The following is a 20,593-nucleotide window of genomic DNA, read 5'->3' as shown; positions in this document are numbered from 1 at the left end:
AGTGCTCTTCTGTATAAGAGCCTGAAGCTGGGTCGCTTGCAGTTTGTTTCGGCATCGAAACTTTGTCTGCGTGTTTTTTCGGCTCCGAGGTGACTTTTTTCCTTTTCGGGGCCGAAACCTCTCGGCGTCGATCTGTTTCGGTGCCGCTGTCTCGGCGTCGTGCCATGTCCACACCGGCATCTCGGTGTCGAGGCTTGTCTCCAGCACTTTCTCGGTCCCGAGAAGGCTGCGTGCCGGTGTCTCGACCGGAGTCGGACGATCTCGGCACTGTTTGGGCCTTTTTCGGTGCCGATGGTCGGTCACCGAATTTATGGGTCGAGCCATGGCCTGGTGGCAGTGGCGTCCCCTGGGCCTTGTAAATGTTTCTTTGTGTGGTTTTCGACGTCTTACTCACGGTTTGTGTATCGTCGAATCCTTCGGAGTCTGAGTCTTGGATCGAGAAGGTACCTTCTTCTTCCTGTTCCTCGAACTCCCGTTGGGCTGTCGGTGCGGACGCCATTTGAAGTCTTCTGGCTCGACGGTCTCGGAGTGTTTTTCGGGACCGGAACGCACGACAGGCCTCGCAGGTGTCTTCGCTGTGCTCAGGTGACAGGCACAGGTTGCAGACCAAGTGTTGGTCTGTGTAGGGGTATTTATTGTGGCATTTGGGGCAGAAACGGAACGGGGTCCGTTCCATCGGCGTTCTTCAGCACGCGGTCGGGCCGACCAGGCCCTGACGGAGGATCGAAAAACTACCCCGAAGGGCACCGGAGCTCTTCGATGCGGTGTGGAATCTAAGTACGCCGATCCCGAACGCAACAATACCGACGAAAATCTTCCGAAATTAGCTAATTTTCCGTTCCGAAACTCGGAGCGACAGGAACACGTCCGAACCCGATGGCGGAAAAAAAACAATCGAAGATGGAGTCGACGCCCATGCGCAATGGAGACAAAAGGAGGAGTCACTCGGTCCCGTGACTCGAAAGACTTCTTCGAAGAAAAACAACTTGTAACACTCCGGCCCAACACCAGATGGCGAGCTATTGCAGAACATGCGTATCTACAGCGACAGATGCCATCGAACATAAAGTTCTTAGGTCTGTCTAGCCAACCATTGCCTATTGTCTAGTTAAGACATTCACACATCTGTTTTTGGCAAAAGTGTGTGGTGTTGACCAAGTGGAGCCCCTACATAGACAGCTAAAATGATATTCCACATAGAGGCCATGGTTGCTGCTTTCTTGCATGTAGAGTGCACCCTGGAGAATGACAACCATGACTCTTTTGGCTTTATAATAGCAAGTTTGAATACACTTTACTATCCAGACGGCAATACTGGCTCTGGAAATAGACTGGCCCCTGTTGGATTTAGCGAAAGCTACAAATGACTTGTCAGCCTTGTGGAAGGACTTGGCTGTAAAGGTTGCTCTATATAAATTATAGGACCCACTTACCAATTGTTAAATTCTCTTCATGATGATGTACACTTTTAGTGTGTATGGAGAAGGGCATCCTAACTTTGTATTCACAATGCCCTACATTATTTTGTAATAATGTATTCAATGAGCCTTTCTAATCATCAATAAGTAATTATAATGTGTTGGGATAAATATTGATTGATGACATACTGATAGGGCATTATGCATCCTCAAACTCACATAATTTCGTTTAAGTGTTGGCACTCCTTCCTTTCTAAGCACTCTTCCCATTTACCTCTTTTATTGCCTCATGCCCAATATGGCCGACACCAATCAGCACTCAAGTGCTGAGGTATTTAAATGAGCGTTCTGCGCACGTAGTCAGTACTGCGATTCTGCAGAACGCTGGACCTTTGAACCTGTAGAAAAGAAGCAGCACTTTCTTCAAAACTAAGGGCCAGATGTATGAAAATATTTTGCACTCGCAAACGGTGCGAATCGCTAAGGGCCAGATGTAGGTAAGTTAAAAGTGCAACAACCAGGCACGCTTTTGATTTTGTTTTTGATTCCGACGGCGCGCATATATATTTTTTCCATAAGTACATCCAAATAACAAGTTACTACGTTTTAATCACAAGGTCTCATTTCAGAAGTAAGTGATACTATTTTTAATAATCTATTTCTTCATTTCCATTAGATTTTGACCGAATAATTTTCAGCACTGAATGCACTTGATATTCCGTGCTGTGCTATAAACAACATTTCAGGACTTATGGCTGCCTGACTTCATAGTCCTTCTAGTACGTAAAAGCCCTCGCTTTAGTGATAGCCTTCTATACAACACCGGGAACAGGTATCTTTGTGATTCACTTCACATGCCAGCAGTCTGGTGCATTAGGCTTTTTAACAATGTGCAAGGGAGAGGTTTGACCCTCTTTCTACATTTCTCTCTCACTCTCCGTGCGCAACTTTCTCCCATTTTTGGAATCTTTTCTAAATGGCATACTGTTTTTATCCTTTTTTTAATCTATGGTGGTAGTTTCTGTCTTTAGATACTATATAATCAGAACAGCACTCTCCTTGCTGTTCTAATCACCACAGGTGTATCATGCGATTAACAAACAATTGTTTGACCTCTAATAAGAATGATCCTTTCTTACTGCTCAGAATGGGGTCGCCTGTTTATCACTTGAGTATTTCAGTCCTGAAGATGGTCTTGCGGATACTTACCGTCTTGATTCTGAAACATAAACGCTCAACCTATCTCTCTCTTGGACCACATGTCACCACGACGAGACTTGTCATAAATACTAAGATGGACATTGCTATGTTGTAGTAAGAGTGGGTTTTTAGTACATTGTCATAAGAGTGTGTTTTGTTTTTTAGTACATTGTCATATGTTACAAAGTGTTTCGATGCCAGCTGTGTTATAGACAACAAATTGTCAATGTACTACGTATTATCATTTGTTGAACCCCTTCAATCCAGAGTTGTTTGACTCTCAATACAATTTTGAAAAAGCATATACACCTGCCCATGAGATTTATTCATCATTTTTCTAATATTTTCAGTTATTTTGTATGAAAGTATAATTGATTAGGACATCACAGTGTAATATAAATATTATCACTAAAAGGGAATACTGGGTTGCCTTTGTTTGTACTACTAGTGGGCCTGCAGCACTCATTGTGCCACCCACTTAAGTAGCATTTTGAAACATGTCTTAGGCACGTCATTGCAACCTGCAATGCAGTTTCAACACTGCCATTTCGACCTGGCAAAATAGACCTTTTGCCAGGCCTAAACCTTCCTTTTTAAAACATATAAGTCAACCCAAGGGTAGGCCCTAAATGCCATTAGGGCAGTGTGAATTGTATTTAATATGTTGGACATATGTTTGCAGGCTTTACATGTCCTGGTAGTGAAAAACTCCTAAATGTGTTTTTCATTACTGTATGGCCTATCTTTTCCATTGGATAACACTTGTTACCTTACTGCAGTTAATAAGTGCTAGTGTTTGATTGGGGACAGGTAGAAATATCATGTTTGGACTCAAATGAATTTTAAATTAAAATCCACTTTGAAGGTAAAGTTGGATTTTAGGTCACAATTCTGAAAGTGCTACTTTTTAAAAGTTGGGATTTTCTTGCCCTAACCATTTGCTGCCTGCTGCTAGTGTCCTGCGTCACTTGACTAAATAACCTAGCTGCTGGGCTTTGTGTTTTCCTTCCAGGTAATGAGACAAAAGGGGACTAGGTGTTGGCAGGATGCGTCATCATGCCAAGATGGCTGTGGGCGGAGCAGTTTCCTACTCCACTTACATTTCAAAAGGCTCGTCTCTAGCACACACAACGGAACATGAAACTAGTCTTTGGCACTGTAGACATCTTGGAGCCTTGGCCGGGGAAGCGAAGAACTTTCCAGAACCAGATTTGGGAGATAGTGCTGGGTATAAATATTGGACATTTAGAACTACTCGAGTACACTCCTGGATCTGTGGAAGTCTTCAGAAGGACTGCTTAGACCCCCAGAGGACTGCCCTGCTGCTAGAGGTCTGCCTTGCTGCTTGAACCCGGGACTACCTAAGTGACTGCAAGGGCTATTTGCCTGGCCTCCTGTGTGAGTTACAGGACCATAACCCTGCACCTGGTCTCTAATGAAGTGAGGTCTAACTTCCACCCAAGTGATGGCCCCCAGATCCTGGCACTAGGGAGTGGTATTAGAAGTGTTGCTCCTGCCTAACCCTAAAAGTTTTGACTTTGAAAGGTTTTCACAAACAAGTGCCAGCAGAACCAACAGAAGATTGGGGGGCCTCCCTTCCAGCTGATCAGCCCCAGGTGCATCACCAGTTGGCCTGACTTTGCTGTAGCTCTCGCTACGTTCTCCGCCGCAGCAAATCCTGTGCAGCGGGACCTCTACGCAATGGAATCTGGCCTTGTGGAGCCCTCTTCGGCTTGCAGCTTCATCCTACTGGAGTGTTTCGACTTCCAAAACATAGTTCAAAGGTAAAAATACACAAAAAAAGGTAAAAGCGACTGGCTCCACATCAACAAAAACCTTCTTGGCCTGGAAACCAGTTACTGCCATCATTGACGGCTTCTCCGAGACATCGTCCAGCACTCCCCAGTGGTGACGACGCCTTCTCGGACACAGCCTGCTGTCTTGTCCCACTGACTAAACTCTACCTTCTCTGGGACTTTTCAGACCTGGCCTAATCCACCTGGTGTATCTGGCCCGCGGTCCATCGTGGTCAGCATTAACTTTTCACATTGTCCCGGTCTTGTGCAACCAAATATCTGGTGTTGGTGCTTTGATTTTTTAGGAGCTAACTTCACTAAAAACCTCAACAATTCATAACTTTGGTTTAACTGATTGGATTTAATTTGTTTTATTGTCTTGTGTTTTCACTTTATTACTGTTTGTGTGTTGCATAAATACCTTACACAATACCTCTACATTAAGCTTGACTGATTCTGTGCCAATCTACCAGAGGGTTAAGCACAGGTTAATTTAGTGACTTTTTGTGGTTCACCTTGACAAGGATTGTGATTGTTGCTTAAGTGGAGCTTCCACCCCCTCAACCAATAACCCAATTTCTTACACACACCTTTTTAAGTGGGTAGCTAGCACTTAGGCCACCTTCTGAAGACCGTTGGAGCATTGGTGACCCCGAACTGAAGTACTTTGAATTGCCAATGATAGCCACTTAGCATGAAGCAGAGGTGGCACTGGAGGGTGGGATCAGATGTGGAAGCAGGACCCCTTGAGGTCTAACGCGGTCATGTAGTCGCCTTGTTGAAGCAGAGGGATGTTATCCTGCAAGGTTACCATGTGGAAATGTTCCACAAAGATGTAGTGATAGAGGCACCTAAAGTCCGAGATCACCCAAAGGGAGCTCTTCTTCTTGGGAACGAGGAAGTAAAAATGGGGAAAGTGGCATGGGAGTTTCTCCTGGGCTGCTGCAACTGAAAAGAGCCCCTGAAAGCAAGGATTTAGAAATGTTGTGTCCTTTATTTTCACTGGCATCAACCTGTGGCTCAAATAGGTGTTCTCCATGGAAGGGCAGGTTAGGAAGATGCTTAAGGCCCTCAGACTTGAATCCTGAAATATGGAGTCAGGTGTGATGGTTTAACAAGAATGCTGGTGTTGTCCCTACACCCCCCCACAGAAAACTGTGTCCTCTGCAGAGTGCAGCACATGGTAATGTTGGATATAGTCTTGCATCTCTGAAACTATTTCCACCTTATCTTCCTGAACTCCTCTAAGTGATGCTTAACTCCCACATCGCATCCCACTGTGCCCTGCCATAGCTGGAGTGGAGCCCCAAGGAGTTGGCCATTCCCCAATGGGTGGTGGCCCATATTGCTGTCCTTTTTCAGGAAGTGTCAAACTCCTTGCTCTCCTTGATGGGTGGGGGAGCGTCACCCATAGCTTAAATGGAAACCTGCTGCCACGCAGAGTGGACAACCAGGAAGTCGGGTGGGACATGCCATGCATGTTGTCCTCGGATTGCTGTTGCATCTTCTAATGTGCCCGATGCATCTCTCATCGGTGACAGAGGCCTTCTTTAACCATAAGGTGAGGCTGGCTTCACAGGCGCTGTTCTCACAATCACGGGAGAGGCAGAGGTAACAGACCTCGTGATGGTCAGACCATAAGTATTTTGGGTGGCCGTAGGGACAGTACTGAAAAGGTGTCCATTATATCAGCTATGAGCATTCTCCTAAAAAAATGTCATAGAAAAGGAGGTATGTGGCCTGAAGAGGGCCTGGAGCCCAGTCAGTCACTCGACAGGCGTCTGTCTGTGAAGGGTGTCAGCAAGAAGAGCAAGAATGAAGAAGGGTTTGTCCTGATCATAGGTGTTGACTTTGACAGTGTGGGCCTGAAGGAAACATGGAGAACAAAGTCTCTGAGCCGCGACTGTACAGGTCCGAACCCAATGGCAGAAAAGAAAAAACACTCTACCATGAAGTTGGTGCCCATACTCTATGCCAAGTAAGGGTAGTGTCACGCTGCACCCCATGACATGAACGTCTTTCTTCGAAAAAAAGAAAACTTGCAAACATCCAAGCCCAATACTAGACAGCAGGAGTATGCAGAGAATGTGCATCTACTGCAAGACATGCTACAAACACAACACATTGAAATGAAGTTAAGGTTATAGTAAGAGCTAACTACAATTAAAAAAACATCTTAGGCTTAATATAAAAAAAAATTCTATCAAATCTGAGATGTGTGGAAAAATTGTGAACTCCATGCAGAATCCTAACTCATATCATAATCTGCATTTTCTCCATGCAGAGAGCTCAATGAGGAGTTAAGAAATTCCCCACTAGTCACAAGTTGTAAAGGGGGGCAACGTAACACGTGTATTCGTGGGAGCAGTCCAAATTTTGTGAACACCTACAAAGCTTGACCTTTGTGGGAATTTACGAACTTTGTTTTTGTTTATTATTATTTTATTTTGCTGTTTTGTTAATATGAACATCACAACCAGTGATCTTAGTACATTATTAGTGGGACAGTGACAGGCTTTGTGAGATTAGAGACACGTTTCTACATGTTGCATTACATACCGTGCTATGTAATTAAAATCAATATTGAGGTAGGAAGGCGGGCACGACCCCCTGCAGAAAGTATACAGTTTGGTGTGGATTCTTTTAAGTTATCGTGAATCTTTGGCCTAGTACGGGTGCCATCAGCCAAATCCACCTTACAGCCCCTTTAAGTCCACCACTTACTCATGATCCGGCGCCTCTTCCCTGTCGGTCCTTTCTACAGTGCACTGCGATTGAGCCAAGTAGGTCTGATAAGATCTCCATGTGTTTCAAGGTCTGAACCTGGGAGGAATCAGTAAACTGCAATCATCAGTGGCGCCACTGCAATAGACTTGGTCTTGCTGCCATTCACTCATTGCTGGGAGTGGTCCCCGCCCCACCTCATCACCACGTGTCTTTTACCCAGTAGTAGTGTCAGTGAAGTGAGCTTCCTTGTAGAAGCTGGTATGTCCTAGACATCTCAGCAGAGCACCCATCGGGTCAGGCATTATTAGGTGTCATACTATTTTACCTATGTCTGAATAGCATGTCCCAGTAGGCTGTTCTACCATGACATTCTCACGCAAGGTTAAGAAAGTCTGCTCCAGCTGCCTGGCGTCTAGCACAATCTGAATTATCTCAGAGACTATATTTGTGGTCTAGCGGGGATATAATATTATCTCTGCACATATTTAAATTGAACCAACCTGTGCCTGTTGGTTAGTGAAAAACGTTTTGATGACGAGCAGCAGTATCATCACTGCTCGTCTGTGGTATATCTTTATAAATCGGTTGCCCGTTTCTATTGGCTATTTTGGATTTGTGGAGCTGCAGCCCACCTAGTGAGGAGATACAGTTGTGAGATAAGGGCTTTAGGGATAGTACTTTGTATTATGTATGTTCAAATGCTAAGTGGATCAGACTCTGTCAATGAGGTGTCTGAAATATGAAGATGTGACGAATTCTACAGCAGAGAAACATAGCCAAAGGTGTAGTGCCAGCCACCAACCTACCTCCTCTTTCAACTGGCCAAGTGTAATAAATCTGGGGTCAGTTAAGATGTTGCCCATAGTGTCGATCTGTAGCTTTCTCAGCTGTTCTGGAACAACTTTCTCCAGGCAGACTGGGAGGAATGTGCACTATTTCACTTTCCCGTTAGGGAATATATAATTTCCCCATGTGTATTTTTTGGGTAACAATGCCGTTCATGTATCTTATAACAGTCTGGATCAATGGTGCTGTATTTTTAAAGTGGGGAATTCAACAACATCGTCGCAAGTGTCAATGGAGTGGCAGTATCCTTCTCCAACCACAAATGTGGCAGAAGTGTGGGATTGTGAATCCAATAATGTGTGTAATAGGCAGGTGCAATATTATAACATATCTCAAAATCCGGGGCTGCCAGCCCACCCAATTTATGTCAGCGTGAGTGTCGTCCATCTAATTCAGAGCAGCTCGCATGCCCACGCCGGTCCAATTACTAATGTCTGCAATGTGCCCTAGGTAGCGCCATGGGTATACTGAGAAATAGGAAGAGCGGCACCGCCATTTCATTGCTGCAATACTCCCTGCAAGCTATAGCGCTAATTTGATCTACCTATTAATGTTCTTCTAGTTTATTCATGGCAAAACATAACTGCTCGGTATAATTTTAGAGGGGTTAGTGTGTACATGTATCCTTAAATTGCACTGTGTTTTCTCTGTCCATTCTAGGGAGAATTATGCTGTACACCACCCAGTAGATGCAGTGAGGAAGAACATCAATGATTTGACCAAGTTAACTCAGAGAGCAGCACGTCTCCCAAATCGTACAGAAAGTATTTTTGTTAGGTTAAGTGATGGGGCCTGGACCCAACACAGTTTGATGTTGATTTTGTACTTGGGACAAGTAGGCCCAACCCCCTGCAGCATAAACCCTATGGCTGTCAGTTTACACTACCACCTTATAGAGCAGGGAAGATAATTATCTACTATTGAAGTAATATTTGTGTCCATATGTTTATGATGTTCGTGCTTGAATTTATGGCTCATTAATGCAAACCCTTTATTATTAGGGTGAGCACTCTAAATACATGTTGTAAGCTAGAAATGCACTACTGCCAGTGGTTCTAGTAAAAAAAAAAAAAAAATGTACACACGTTCGCAAAGTTTAACAATATGAATCTACATGTAATGCTCGCAGAATGCTCTCTAATTAGATGCAAATATTTGCAGAAGCTTGAAAGCAAGAGTGATAATTCTTTGCATTCAAAATAAAATGTTCACAAAAAATGCAACTAGGAAAAAAGTTTTGCTAAATTACTATGAAATTTTAGGTACTATTTCTTTGTTGCATCATTCAGTAAAATGTTTTGATGCATGCTAGTATTTCCAAAAATATTAATAATGGAAAATCAGTGAAACCAGTTTCAACAAGATTATGGCAAACATGAAAATACATAAGCATTGGCAAAGTCAATAGTTCTGACATTAGTGGTCAGTCTTTTGGTTTTGTCAATGCATGTCTTATTTTGACGTGACTTTTGTAAAACTTTATTGTTGTGGGACCTGCAGGCCTTCACCACTGTAAAACGTTGGCAAAACACAAAAATATGTTTTGGTCTTGAAAAGCACATATTGCCACAGTAGTTCTTGGCACTGAACAAAACTCCTTTGTGTGCCGATATGTTCCTTGTGAAAGAGCCAGACCTAATTAGGCGACCAATTGTTAACAAAAGTCAAAATTGAGCACCCATGGTATATGTTTTTACATTAGTGCAGATTTACCTATTTCATGAACTCACAAGAATTTACAGACGTAGACCAGGAGATCGTACTCCTAGATATTTGTGAACTGTGTTCATGAGCAAAGATGCATATGTAGATTTGATCATTTGAAAATATGTTGTGTGTTTACAGGTTCACTTTCCCTCCAACCACTTTTTTCCCCACCCTGGAAGAAGTTTTATTTCTGCCCTCATCAGGAGTAAACATTCCACCATTTCCAGTATGTGAAAAGATTAGAGAAGAGCTTGTGAAAACCAACAAAACATGCAAGTTAGTAGGTTTGCACAGAGTCAAAAGGACATTTCAACCCTGGAACCCCTGTTTACCGCTCCCTCCAGCCCAAGGGACAAGTAGATTTTTTTTACAGGACAGGTAGATTTATTAAGGAACAGGTCCTTTGGACAATTAGATTTTTTATTAAATTCCACATCCCTGCTATAGCAACATATTGTTCACATTTGTGGATAGAACAAGTTTGTACCCAGAAAATCATAAGCCTCTTTTCCCAGGGTGCCCTCTCAATGTGCATGCTAATGGTTCCACAATCAGTGTGCATAGTAACAGGGACAACGGGCACCCCTCTCAACTTCTGGGTAAATAATAAGTGCACTAGCTTTAAACAGATTTCACCCACCCCAACCTTAGACAGAACTGTAAGTATAAATTCTTACAGTAACTGGAATGCATTTTCAGCATTGAGAAACTCTGCCACCTCGTCCACCTGTGAGTCTAGTTTTCCCATGCATTTAATCTATCTGCTAACTCTTGATATTCACTTAATTCAGTTTGTATCTTGCTTAGTATGGCTTGTTCTTGTGTTTTTTTGTGTTGCCTTTCCAGTTGTGCCAATTCAGCTTCTAGTCTAGATAAATGATTTTAGTACTCCCGCATGTTTAGATATGCTCACCCTTGATGTAAGCCTTCCCAAACTGTCTGAAAGCAAGATACAGTCCCTACATCATGTCTGAAGTGTTCAGCAATGATGGTGGCCATGCAAAGCTATTGTGTTGTGTGCTAGGTATCACAAGGTCTATGGTAATTGGAGAGTAGTCAGAGTATATGCATGCTAGGTTCTCACATCCCTGTACCCCAGGTACAATGACCTTTGATGCTAACCAGTAATCTATTAGAGTGCATATTGTGTACAGCAGGGTAATATGTGTATTCTGCTCCATTAGGTTTGCGCTGTCACCAGAATTCCTCCAGACTTTCCTGGTGCTTTATCATTGTCAGTGCAAGGGATGTGGCAGATGTGTGCCTAGGACAATCTTCAGAGCAATCACTGTCTGTATTCAATGCGCTATTCCGATCTCCCCTTACTCTTCCCTATCATATTTTCCTATGGCACGAACAATGCGAAGTCACACCACTCATCACATAGTTCAGCCCATAGATATACCTTGCTATGATATTTTGCTGTCCCATAAGTGCCCTCACTATCACGTATGTGCCACCCGAGTCTATGACTGTGCCCTGTATTTTCATTCCGTACCCTCATCACACCCGTATCAGGATGCCCCTAGCATGTGTTCTCAATAAAGCAACATAGCACTCCCCTTTCAACTCGCGTCACATTTCCAATGTGATGTTTGGGCCATTTGCGTTTCCTGTAAAAAAAGAAATATCTCCTGCATGTCTCTAAGCAGGCTGCAACTTCTGTATCGCCATTGATGCCTCCGACATTCCATGTAGGGTAGGCCACTATGTATTGGCATCAGGGGCCATAGGTGCTGCACTGGCTTATTCTGCAAGCTTCATGCACATTTCTATGGCTATGCAAGTCCAATCGGTACCCCTCCTGCAGCCCAAGATCACAAATTTAATTTCAGTATGTACCATCCCACACTCCCCCACCCCAGCCCCCAACTTGCAGTGATTTCTCGACCCCCTTTCCCTCCTCCCAAACCCACTAAAAAATAAAGCATAACTTCGACCCGTAGTGGATCACACACAGGGGCAGGATCCCGCTCACAGCACAATGGTAGCAGCGGTCTGCTCGGGCGATATGTATGAATCTTAGAGACAATTACGAAAATCTAGCCCAGGTTCATACAACGCACTTATTTACCATTGTTGGGGTCACTGTATACGTATAATCGGAGTACTTGATACTTCATTTTATAGTTTACTCTTTGCTTCTTATGATTCTGTCCCTTATTTTTGAGGGCTCCGGTGTTCGCACGGTTTAACTCTCTTGCCGGTGTTGCTATCCAAGTATGTGTATCAGGCTCAGACGGATCTTGACAAATAGAATGATTGTGCGAGTTTAGCCATTTTCCTCAAGGCAAAGTGATGATCTGGAGTCTGTCTCCTCAGCAACAGCTGTCTAGTTTTGGATAGTGTATTTTGGTTCTGGAGTCCCTTCAACATTCCCTGTGAGCCATTACAAATAAAGGGCTTGCCATCACGATCTGCTCTAAGGCGGCCTGCATGTAGTATACTGTGTACAATATATATTTCCTGTTGCTTCTTTTTAGCTAGAAGGAATGTCCTCAGTGCCTCCTCTACTTATAATATGAAGCCAGGATATATTGGCAGCAGCATATTATAAGATCTTTACTTCTCTTGCTTTCCTTACAGCGGAGTTGCAATCTCTATAATTTAGTATTTAGGCTATTATAGGACGTAGGTAGCTTCTGGTACCGGTCGGGGTGCCAATGAACAACCGGCGAGGTCCAGTACAAAGATACTCCAAAAAGGCATCCCGACCCAAAAGTTCAAGTAGTAGCTTTTTCACAAAAAGCTTCATATTATCTGTGTGTTTTTTTTGTCCTAGGAAAAACCAGAATGAAAAACTTGTGTCGTGAGCGGGCCTCCAGATCTTCATTTTTGTCTTGGACTGCAGATAGAGTTTTGGCTGTTGTAGTCTTGTGTGCTTTTCCTGCCACATTTTTACTCTCAACTTCAGATACTCTGTATTCAACCAGGTTATTCTGATTGCATGAATGCCCAGCGTCTCTGACATCCTCACAGTTAACTATGCTAGAGCGTCTATTTTGCTATCTAGAGTTTTCAAGCTGTGGCGCATATCCTTCAGAAGTGCTACAATATCATTGTTTCCTGTGTGTCTCTGCAAGCCTCCCGGTTGCTCAGAGGTGCCTTCATCCTCTTTTCCACAAGCAGATCTTCTGGGATCGAAAGACATTCTGAGTTGCATTTTGTCTGATTCCCTCACCTTATTTAAGTTGCTTCCTCAAAATTACACAGTCACCTTTGTGGTGCCTGCTGTTGGATTTGAAGTGACACTCTTAGCCCGCTGAATTCTGTCTCGCCACTGAATGGTCATTCCTGTGTGTTTCCAATTGCAATAATCCAATTTGTTTAACCACAGGCCCACATTTTACAGTGTACACTCACTCAACTAGCATTTGAACTGGCGCTCACTTCAGGCAACCCAGTAATTGGTTTTCAGTTTCCTGTACCCCTGTTAATTTCACCAGTTTGCTTCTCTTGGCGCAACACTTGCCTGCACAATGGATTAGTCATTCACAGTATGATGTCTGGCATTAAGTAAGCCTTGCTTGTGGTCTACACAGCCTTTCTAGGTAGTTCTCCTGAAAACGGACAAGTGAGTAGCTTTTATGCACCTACTTGACAGTTGCAGCATATGGTATGCCAGGTGGCCACCTTAAGCACTCCATTTAGGTGCGCAGGGCCCAGGGTCTGCGCTGTATGCGATCTCCATGCGGCAATGCTTTTCATATGCAAAGTGCCTGTCCAGTCTGTGCCCTCATCTCGCTGTGGGTCATGGCCCTCTGCATTTCCATTTTTGTGAGGCTCAATTACTGTTGCAGGCCAGGTGCCGAGAGAGAACAACGCACACAGACCCTTTCATTTGCATCAGACCCCAGTTCGTCCAGAGCAGTTCCCCGCTTCAGGCTGCTATTTTGTGTGTGCGTCTGTCTTTGCGCGATCTGCAGAACTGCAGTGACAGGAGTCCCCGGGTGCACAGGACTCCTTGGTTCCAGCGTGCTGCCACTTTCAGTCCTTTTTTCGTCCAAGCTGGGGTGCCGCCTGGTTGCAGCATCTTAAGTGTTTTAGATGCAGTCAGAGGAGCTACTCATTTAGATGGCCATCTTCGAGGCAGGCAGGTTCATGCACTTTTGAACCTAAGCCTACACATCCATTTTTTTCCCCATAGTTTTTTTTGTTTGATTAACGCAGATAATTTTATTTCATCAAGGTGCAAAATAAACCACTGCAAGTGGTGAACTGAATCAAAATAAGACCACATTAAGTAGGAAGAATTAGAGGCATTATCATCTAATTTCCAGAAAATCTATATTTAGAGTTGAGCACTACATTGCAAATGCTTGTTAGGGTCGAGCGTGCAAGCGCCCTAGCCTGTTGTAATCTCTCTGTGGGCTTTTAACTACTCCCACTCTTGGTATTCATTCTTTGTTGTGCTTGTCTTAAATGCTTCATTTTATTGGTTCATTTGGTGAAATGACTCTCCTTTGTGTGTTCAGTTCCCTCCCAGGCGAGTTCACTAAGTGAACATTTTTGTTGGCCGTCACACTTTCTCCAGTTACAGCGTGTGAAGGCCCCTCCTCTGGTTTCGGTTTGCCTTTCATCCCAGCCGTGATCCTTTCTAGACATTCACGTAGGGAGCCAATAACTCCTGCGCTCACCCTCGTGGTGGCCGTTGCGCTCTGAACTGACTTGCTTCTGCCAAGTGTTTTACTTTTCATTTTCAATTTATGTGGCAAGAAAAGTCCAGTTAGGAATATACAGTGCTAATAGCTCGATCTCAAGCAAACGCAAGAACCATTGCATTGCAAATGCTTGTTCCTCTATGTAACCTCCTTCTCCCTGGACAGTTGGAATACCAACGCCAGGGTACTTCTGGGGTGTAACTGTGGTGTATAAACTCACAATCAATCTGTCATGAAGTACAGGTGCATAGTAGAGGCCCCAGTGGCTGATGCAAAAAGGGTTAGGAATCGGAATCTGTAGAAGTAGACCTATCACTACAGCGATTTCAGACTTCTTTGTGGAGCAGCCCAAATCCTTCAACACACTGAAATACATCAGGTAAGCATGCAGTTTTCAAATTCATACCAAAGTACTACACTTAAGATATAACTTGCACAGAGTTATCAGTTACACGTCTTGCCTATTGTTGTTTGGAGTGCTGGTGATTTAAGATTTTTGACACTGCTATGATGTGGTATGTTGAAGTGAAAATCCTGATATATTTCAGTACTTTTTCAGCAGTTTAAAAGAATTACTTGAAAGTCATGCTAGGAAACGTAGCTCTACCAGGTACTGGATAATTATGTTTTCTCCCTTCCAATAGGTCTAAGGGCCACACCTGAGCAGTCATAGCAAAGCTGAGGTAGAAAAACATCCTATTTCTGGCCACTAAAGCAGACCTCTTGCAACATGATCACCCCAAATACATCCCTGTTAAGTTGTTGAAGGCTTTGCAATGTCAGACTACCATCTGCCATGTCAGTGACACTGGCCCAGCAATAACTGCCTTTCAGTGGTGCTCTAGGCAGCATTGCAACTCAGTCTACACCCTTGTTCGTAGACAGGTTGGGCAGCAAGTCACATACAAACCGTGTGCAATCAAGGCTAGAGAAAGCAAGGAAAGCCTTGCCTGACACACACACCCTATGTGTCTCGTATGCAGAGTAAGACATAAGTGAATGGAAAAAAGGAATGAGGTACTCACTGGTGTGTTGCGAGAGCCAGCCTTTTCGGTGAGCAATATGGTGAGGAGCAAGAGCTTCTTCGTAGGTTACAGGTTTGTCTCCTTTTCCCACCCGCACACGAGCAGCTCGATTCTGCACAGGTTTGCCAAAGAGAAAAGATATAAAAGATCGCATTACAAAACATTTGGAAGAGTATTTTGCGATAAAGGCCGAGTATTCTGATCTCTCGTGCCAACACACGTGTGGTGACACAAAAAGTGTGGCACTTGACCGAAGGGGGGGGGACTGTGCAGTGTTCTATATATGTATCTTTGTTGTTCACGCACACTTTCCCTTCATTTACCACTCTCTCCTGTTTACGGGCTGGTCTGGCTCCTTTGTTTGGTCAAAACCCAATAAAATTTGTTATTAAAAAAAATGTGTGGCAATTACAGTGCGATGTGAGATTTGCAAGCCCCACTTGGTTCTTCTTTCACTTAAAACCCTGGATGTTTGTGCAAATACAATAAATAGTTTAGAAAAAGTATTAAAGCCTAACCCATTTTCTTGTTGTAATAATTATAAAATGATTTTAATTGTTTTTATGTTTATTTTTGCACAGAATTTAAAACACCTGTTCTAGTCATAACCCGACATCCCTTTTTCAGAATTTATAATAACTATGGATACTGGTACATTTGAAAAACGAGCCAAAATGCTTGCCAAAAATACCAACCTAAAATCATCATGGCAGAAGGTGACTAAAAAGAACTCAGAAGCTTGATTTTCCTTTTCTCTTTAACTCAATTACGTTTTACATAATTTGCAATTGTAAGTTACATTTGACCAACATTTTGCGTCCCTTCCCAAATTAACTATAGGATGTCAATCCCTCACTGCTTGTAAATACAGAGGCTTTGTTATAGATGTTTAGGATCTAGAGAAAACAGCCGCACAACATTCCTTAAAAAGAAAAAAAAAAACAACAAAGAAAAAAAAAAAACTTATTTTGACTCAGGATACCACTGTTGGAGGCGTTTACAATAAATAGCACTCTCCGAACAAGGAAGGGGTGGTGTCCTGCTATTTGTTAAAGGAAGCGAAAAGGCAAGAGCCTTGTTTGAATGGTCCATTCAGTACTCTGCATCCCCAGACATCAAGTTACATACAGAATGAAATACCAGTCCAACCATCACCCTTTCACCCAACAAAAATATGCTGCACTTTCACTCCATTCTCACTGCTTTTGAGGTCAATTGACACCTAGTCCACGTTGTTATCAACAATCTGCCCATCTCCCCACGAAAAAAATAAACAAACCTATTTTGAACCCCAACTAATGCGCATTTGTCTCTTTTTCCTGTTTCTGTAGGCCAGCACTCGCCCCGGGCCACCAGGATGAAGTCCTCAGACATAACTCACGCCCATTAAGAGTTTTAAAGGGAAGAAAAAGGGAGAATAACTACCTTTCCCAGGCACGCTCCTCCTGTGTATCACATATCCTTTACTTTGGCTCACTCTCCCACAATTTTCCATACAAGTTTGGCAAACGGTTCCTGTCTTCCTCGGTGGATCCTCTGAGTTATGCAAAGTGTACAAGCAGGACTCAAAGAAAACGGGGGACCAGGACTGTTGCGCAAGGATTCACCAAGGTAAGAGTAAAGGTTAGGGTACCAAGGTAAGAGTAAAGGTTAGGGTACCAAGGTAAGAGTAAAGGTTAGGGTAGGGAAAGAAAAGAGGGGGCTATCGGTTGGGTAAAATATCTAACTCCTCCAACTAGACGGAAGTGTCTAAGGGCGCATTCAAATCCATGAGGCTAAACCATGATACAAAGGCAAGTAGTGTCGCAGCATAGCTGAAAGAAAAAAGCCAGCGCTAACCACAAGGGCCGGTGATGTCTTTTCTTACTATGGTATACTAAGTAGTACATATAATATACGCTCTGCCTTCACTAAAAAAAAGTTTCACTATATTGCGTCCAAGCAGAAGTTCACCATTTTGGCCTCGTCTGAAGACGATACCAAAAGGCCATAAGAGCGCAAAACAGTTCGTATCTTTGTCTCTTAAATATATACTGCACCCTTCCTTGCCATAAATTTACGGGTACTTTTGTCTTACAACATGGTAACCTTACTCAGCATTTCGCCTTGTGTTACTTTACAACACATTCAATTATTATGCTCTTTGCACATTTGCCAAACCTTGGCAAAATGCTGAAACAATGTACCTCAAAATATATTTACTACACTATAAAAATATCAGAAATAAATTCAGACACGGAGCGTTTTCTCTTTAGCAGCTCTTGATTGGCTGCCATCTTCCGATTTGTCTGCATGCTTTGCACATGACAGCACGTGTTCGAGCTCTTTCCCTCGTGTACATCTCTCTCCCTTTACTCAGTGATGTTCTCTACTATACATGTGCTTCTCCCCATCCCCATTCTGTTGCGCTCACTCCTCTGCTTCTCCCCAACTGTGCGCCCCACCTCTCTCCACGTTGTTGCTTCCCCTCCACTCAGACCCACCATGTTACTTTACCCATCCACCATGCTGTTTCCACACCATCACCTCCGATCCTCTCCCGTGTTGCATACACACTCCCCATGTGTTGCTACTGCCCCTGTTGCTTCTGTTACCTCGCCAGATCCGTCCACTTTAAAAAATAAATAAAAAGCTTTTGCTTGTTTTATTTTAGGTACTGCTCCATTTTGGATCGGTAACAAAAAAAGTATCAGAGTTATTTTGTACAGGAGTACCGGGGATGCTGTGGTGCATAGCTAAAAAAAAACACTGGCTTAAAAGCAGTCGCAAAGATGAGATCTATTAGCTTTGCCAATGCTTGTTTATCGTAGGGCCTTATTACTTTCTGTAGTAGAAGTCAAATGGTGAATAATCATCAGTTTTAAGGAAATTAGATCATCTTTTGCTCAATATAATGTAAACCTTTTAGCAACCAGGGAAAAGGTTTGTCTGTGTTAGCGAGACTCCACCTCAGCCCTTTGACAGCCACCAGCTTATCTGAAAATACAGTTTTCCAACTTGGGTGGCCTGCTTCTGCTTGCTACAGGTAGGTGCAATGGTTCTCCGGTAATACCTTTAGGCATACAGCAGTGGTCTGGATATTCCGGCTGCTTGGTAGGACCAAGGGGAATCTTCTTGGTGTCGACAGCAAAAGCTAAAGAGTAAAAAGAATAGAAAGTTATTTTAAATGTGAGAGAAACCTGCGTCACTTTTTCGAATTTTCCTTTTTTCACTATCACGTCACGAGGACGTATGGTTTAACGCTGCTCTTGAATATATGTGAGAAGACTATTACAGAGGTAAAAGGGCACATAGGTCACTCGCCTGCCATACATTCAATTACTGGTCTTCTCACCTACTTTGTGCGCTGCTCTGCCCAAGTTTTTTCACTCTTAAAGATGGTTTCGGTTTCTAGGACAGATTCCAGCTAGGAATTCACAAAACATGAATTTTGTGCTCATCATCGATTAACTCTCAAATAGAAATAAATAAATACAAAATCACACCAGTATGGCATGGTATAGAAATGCCAGGACCTTTTATGGGTCTCTAAAGGAGGTCACCTAGCCCTGTCTACTCTGCACACGCTGCTCTTAAGAGTACACAATGCTTCCATCATTGTGATACCACCAGAGGGAAGGAGTTTACTGATGCTAACGCGAAGAGTGCAAGTACGACCGTGTAGATGAATAAGCAACGGAATTGCACTGTTCAGCTGTCAGAGGTCACATATTACCTCTGGGGAGAAAGTCAGTTGAAAACACTTATAATGGAAAAGGGCCACACGCAGGGGTCCGTGCTTTCCAGTAACTGAGGATCACTGAAGTCATATGGTACATACATTATTTTATGAATCATTTTCTGACCAATAGGTACTCAAACATTTTATAATATGTGATGGTTTGTATTAGTGCGCTGTTAATGTACCACGATGCAGCATGTCACAGTACGAGTGATGAAAGCGAGTTTCCAGTCAAACAGGGATCCTAAGTTCAAAACGGGTTTGTGAAGAAAAAGGTAACATTTGTAGGGTTAATGGGTTGAAGGAGAAGTCTGTGAGATCCTCAACAGGATCAGAGATACATTTTGTTCAAAGGTATCATTTTGAAGTAGTCAATTTGGAAAGTTGTTCTTAACATTAATAGGAAAAATGATCTTTCTCTCATCAGCAGGACCCCTTCCACGAGTATGAAGACTACAGTTTCCATATTTCCAATTGCTACTTTAAAAATTTTCCTGGGCCCTTAATGTTCTATCGTCTTCTCAGTTGCAGCCTCTGCTTGTAAGTTATAAACAGCACATAGTGTGGAAGGCTATACATTCGTATGCAAACAAATCTATGGTTGAGATGATATCCACAAAGCAATTCATAAATATTCATGACAAAGATAGAATGCGGTCAATGACAGTTAAAAGTTCATTATAGATTCTGTAACAAATATACACATACTTTAATGGTCAACGCAATTAAGAAATATAACGTTATACAACCAATTTGGGATGGACAGGATATAATTTTGACTGATGGCTATGTTCAAACTACTTAGCATATAGCTGGGTTTAAACCGAGGTGGCACAATATGCAAAATAACAATGGATTTTGATGCTGCCCTGAGTGATTACCAGTGGCTGAGGTTAATTCAGGCATTCCATCCATCACTGTGCACACTACAGTATGCGCCAACTACAACTGCTAGAATGTCTTCATCCGTCTTTAACTCATACATTAGTTGAGTAGTTCAATAGGCAAGGCGGAGGCGCTATGTTGAAAGAGGAATGTTTAAAAAAAATAAAAAAAATCGTTAACGTATGCATTCTATAACATTCTCAAACGGCTCGGCAAGCCGAGGTTGATCCCGTTCTCCTCTCCACACCATACAATCTGCGTCATTTAAATTGGAAACTGGGCACTAGGGGCCCTTTTAAACAACATCCAGAACAGGTTGAACTCATAACAATGTCAAGCGGAGTGCGAGTGTGTGCAGGCAACAGCCCTTTCCTCTCAAACAAGAACGCAAATCTACTTCTTTGTCCTCCAGGCACAAAAGTAGTGAAAGTGCTACAGGCGCTGCACCATTGTCCGGTGACTTCTAATCGAGCAGCAGAAGAGACAGCCCTGTGCAGCTGGAATGTGAGCAGCAGCCCACCGCCTGCTGTAAGATGCTGGCAGGGGTGGCGTGGAACTAGGAAGGGGTGCAGAGAGGGACAGGAAAGAGAAAGCAAAGAGGACAGAG

General features: G+C 43.2%; 1 protein-coding gene across 1 annotated transcript in view; it reads right to left on the bottom strand.

Annotated features, from left to right (window-relative positions):
- Positions 1 to 20,593, bottom strand: part of MRPS24 (mitochondrial ribosomal protein S24) — a 48,592-nt gene that overhangs the window by 8,671 nt on the left and 19,328 nt on the right. The window contains exons 2-3 of the mRNA XM_069214319.1: positions 18,433 to 18,513; positions 15,381 to 15,492 (exon numbers count right to left, since the gene is read on the bottom strand). Of these exons, the coding sequence (XP_069070420.1) occupies positions 15,381 to 15,492; positions 18,433 to 18,513 (193 nt within the window). The remainder of the gene's footprint in view (positions 1 to 15,380; positions 15,493 to 18,432; positions 18,514 to 20,593) is intronic.

Source organism: Pleurodeles waltl, chromosome 11 (genome assembly GCF_031143425.1).
Source record: "Pleurodeles waltl isolate 20211129_DDA chromosome 11, aPleWal1.hap1.20221129, whole genome shotgun sequence".
Lineage (NCBI taxonomy): Eukaryota > Metazoa > Chordata > Amphibia > Caudata > Salamandridae > Pleurodeles > Pleurodeles waltl.
The sequence above is the reverse complement of the archived record's forward strand: the minus strand, read 5'-3'. Positions and strand labels throughout refer to the sequence as shown.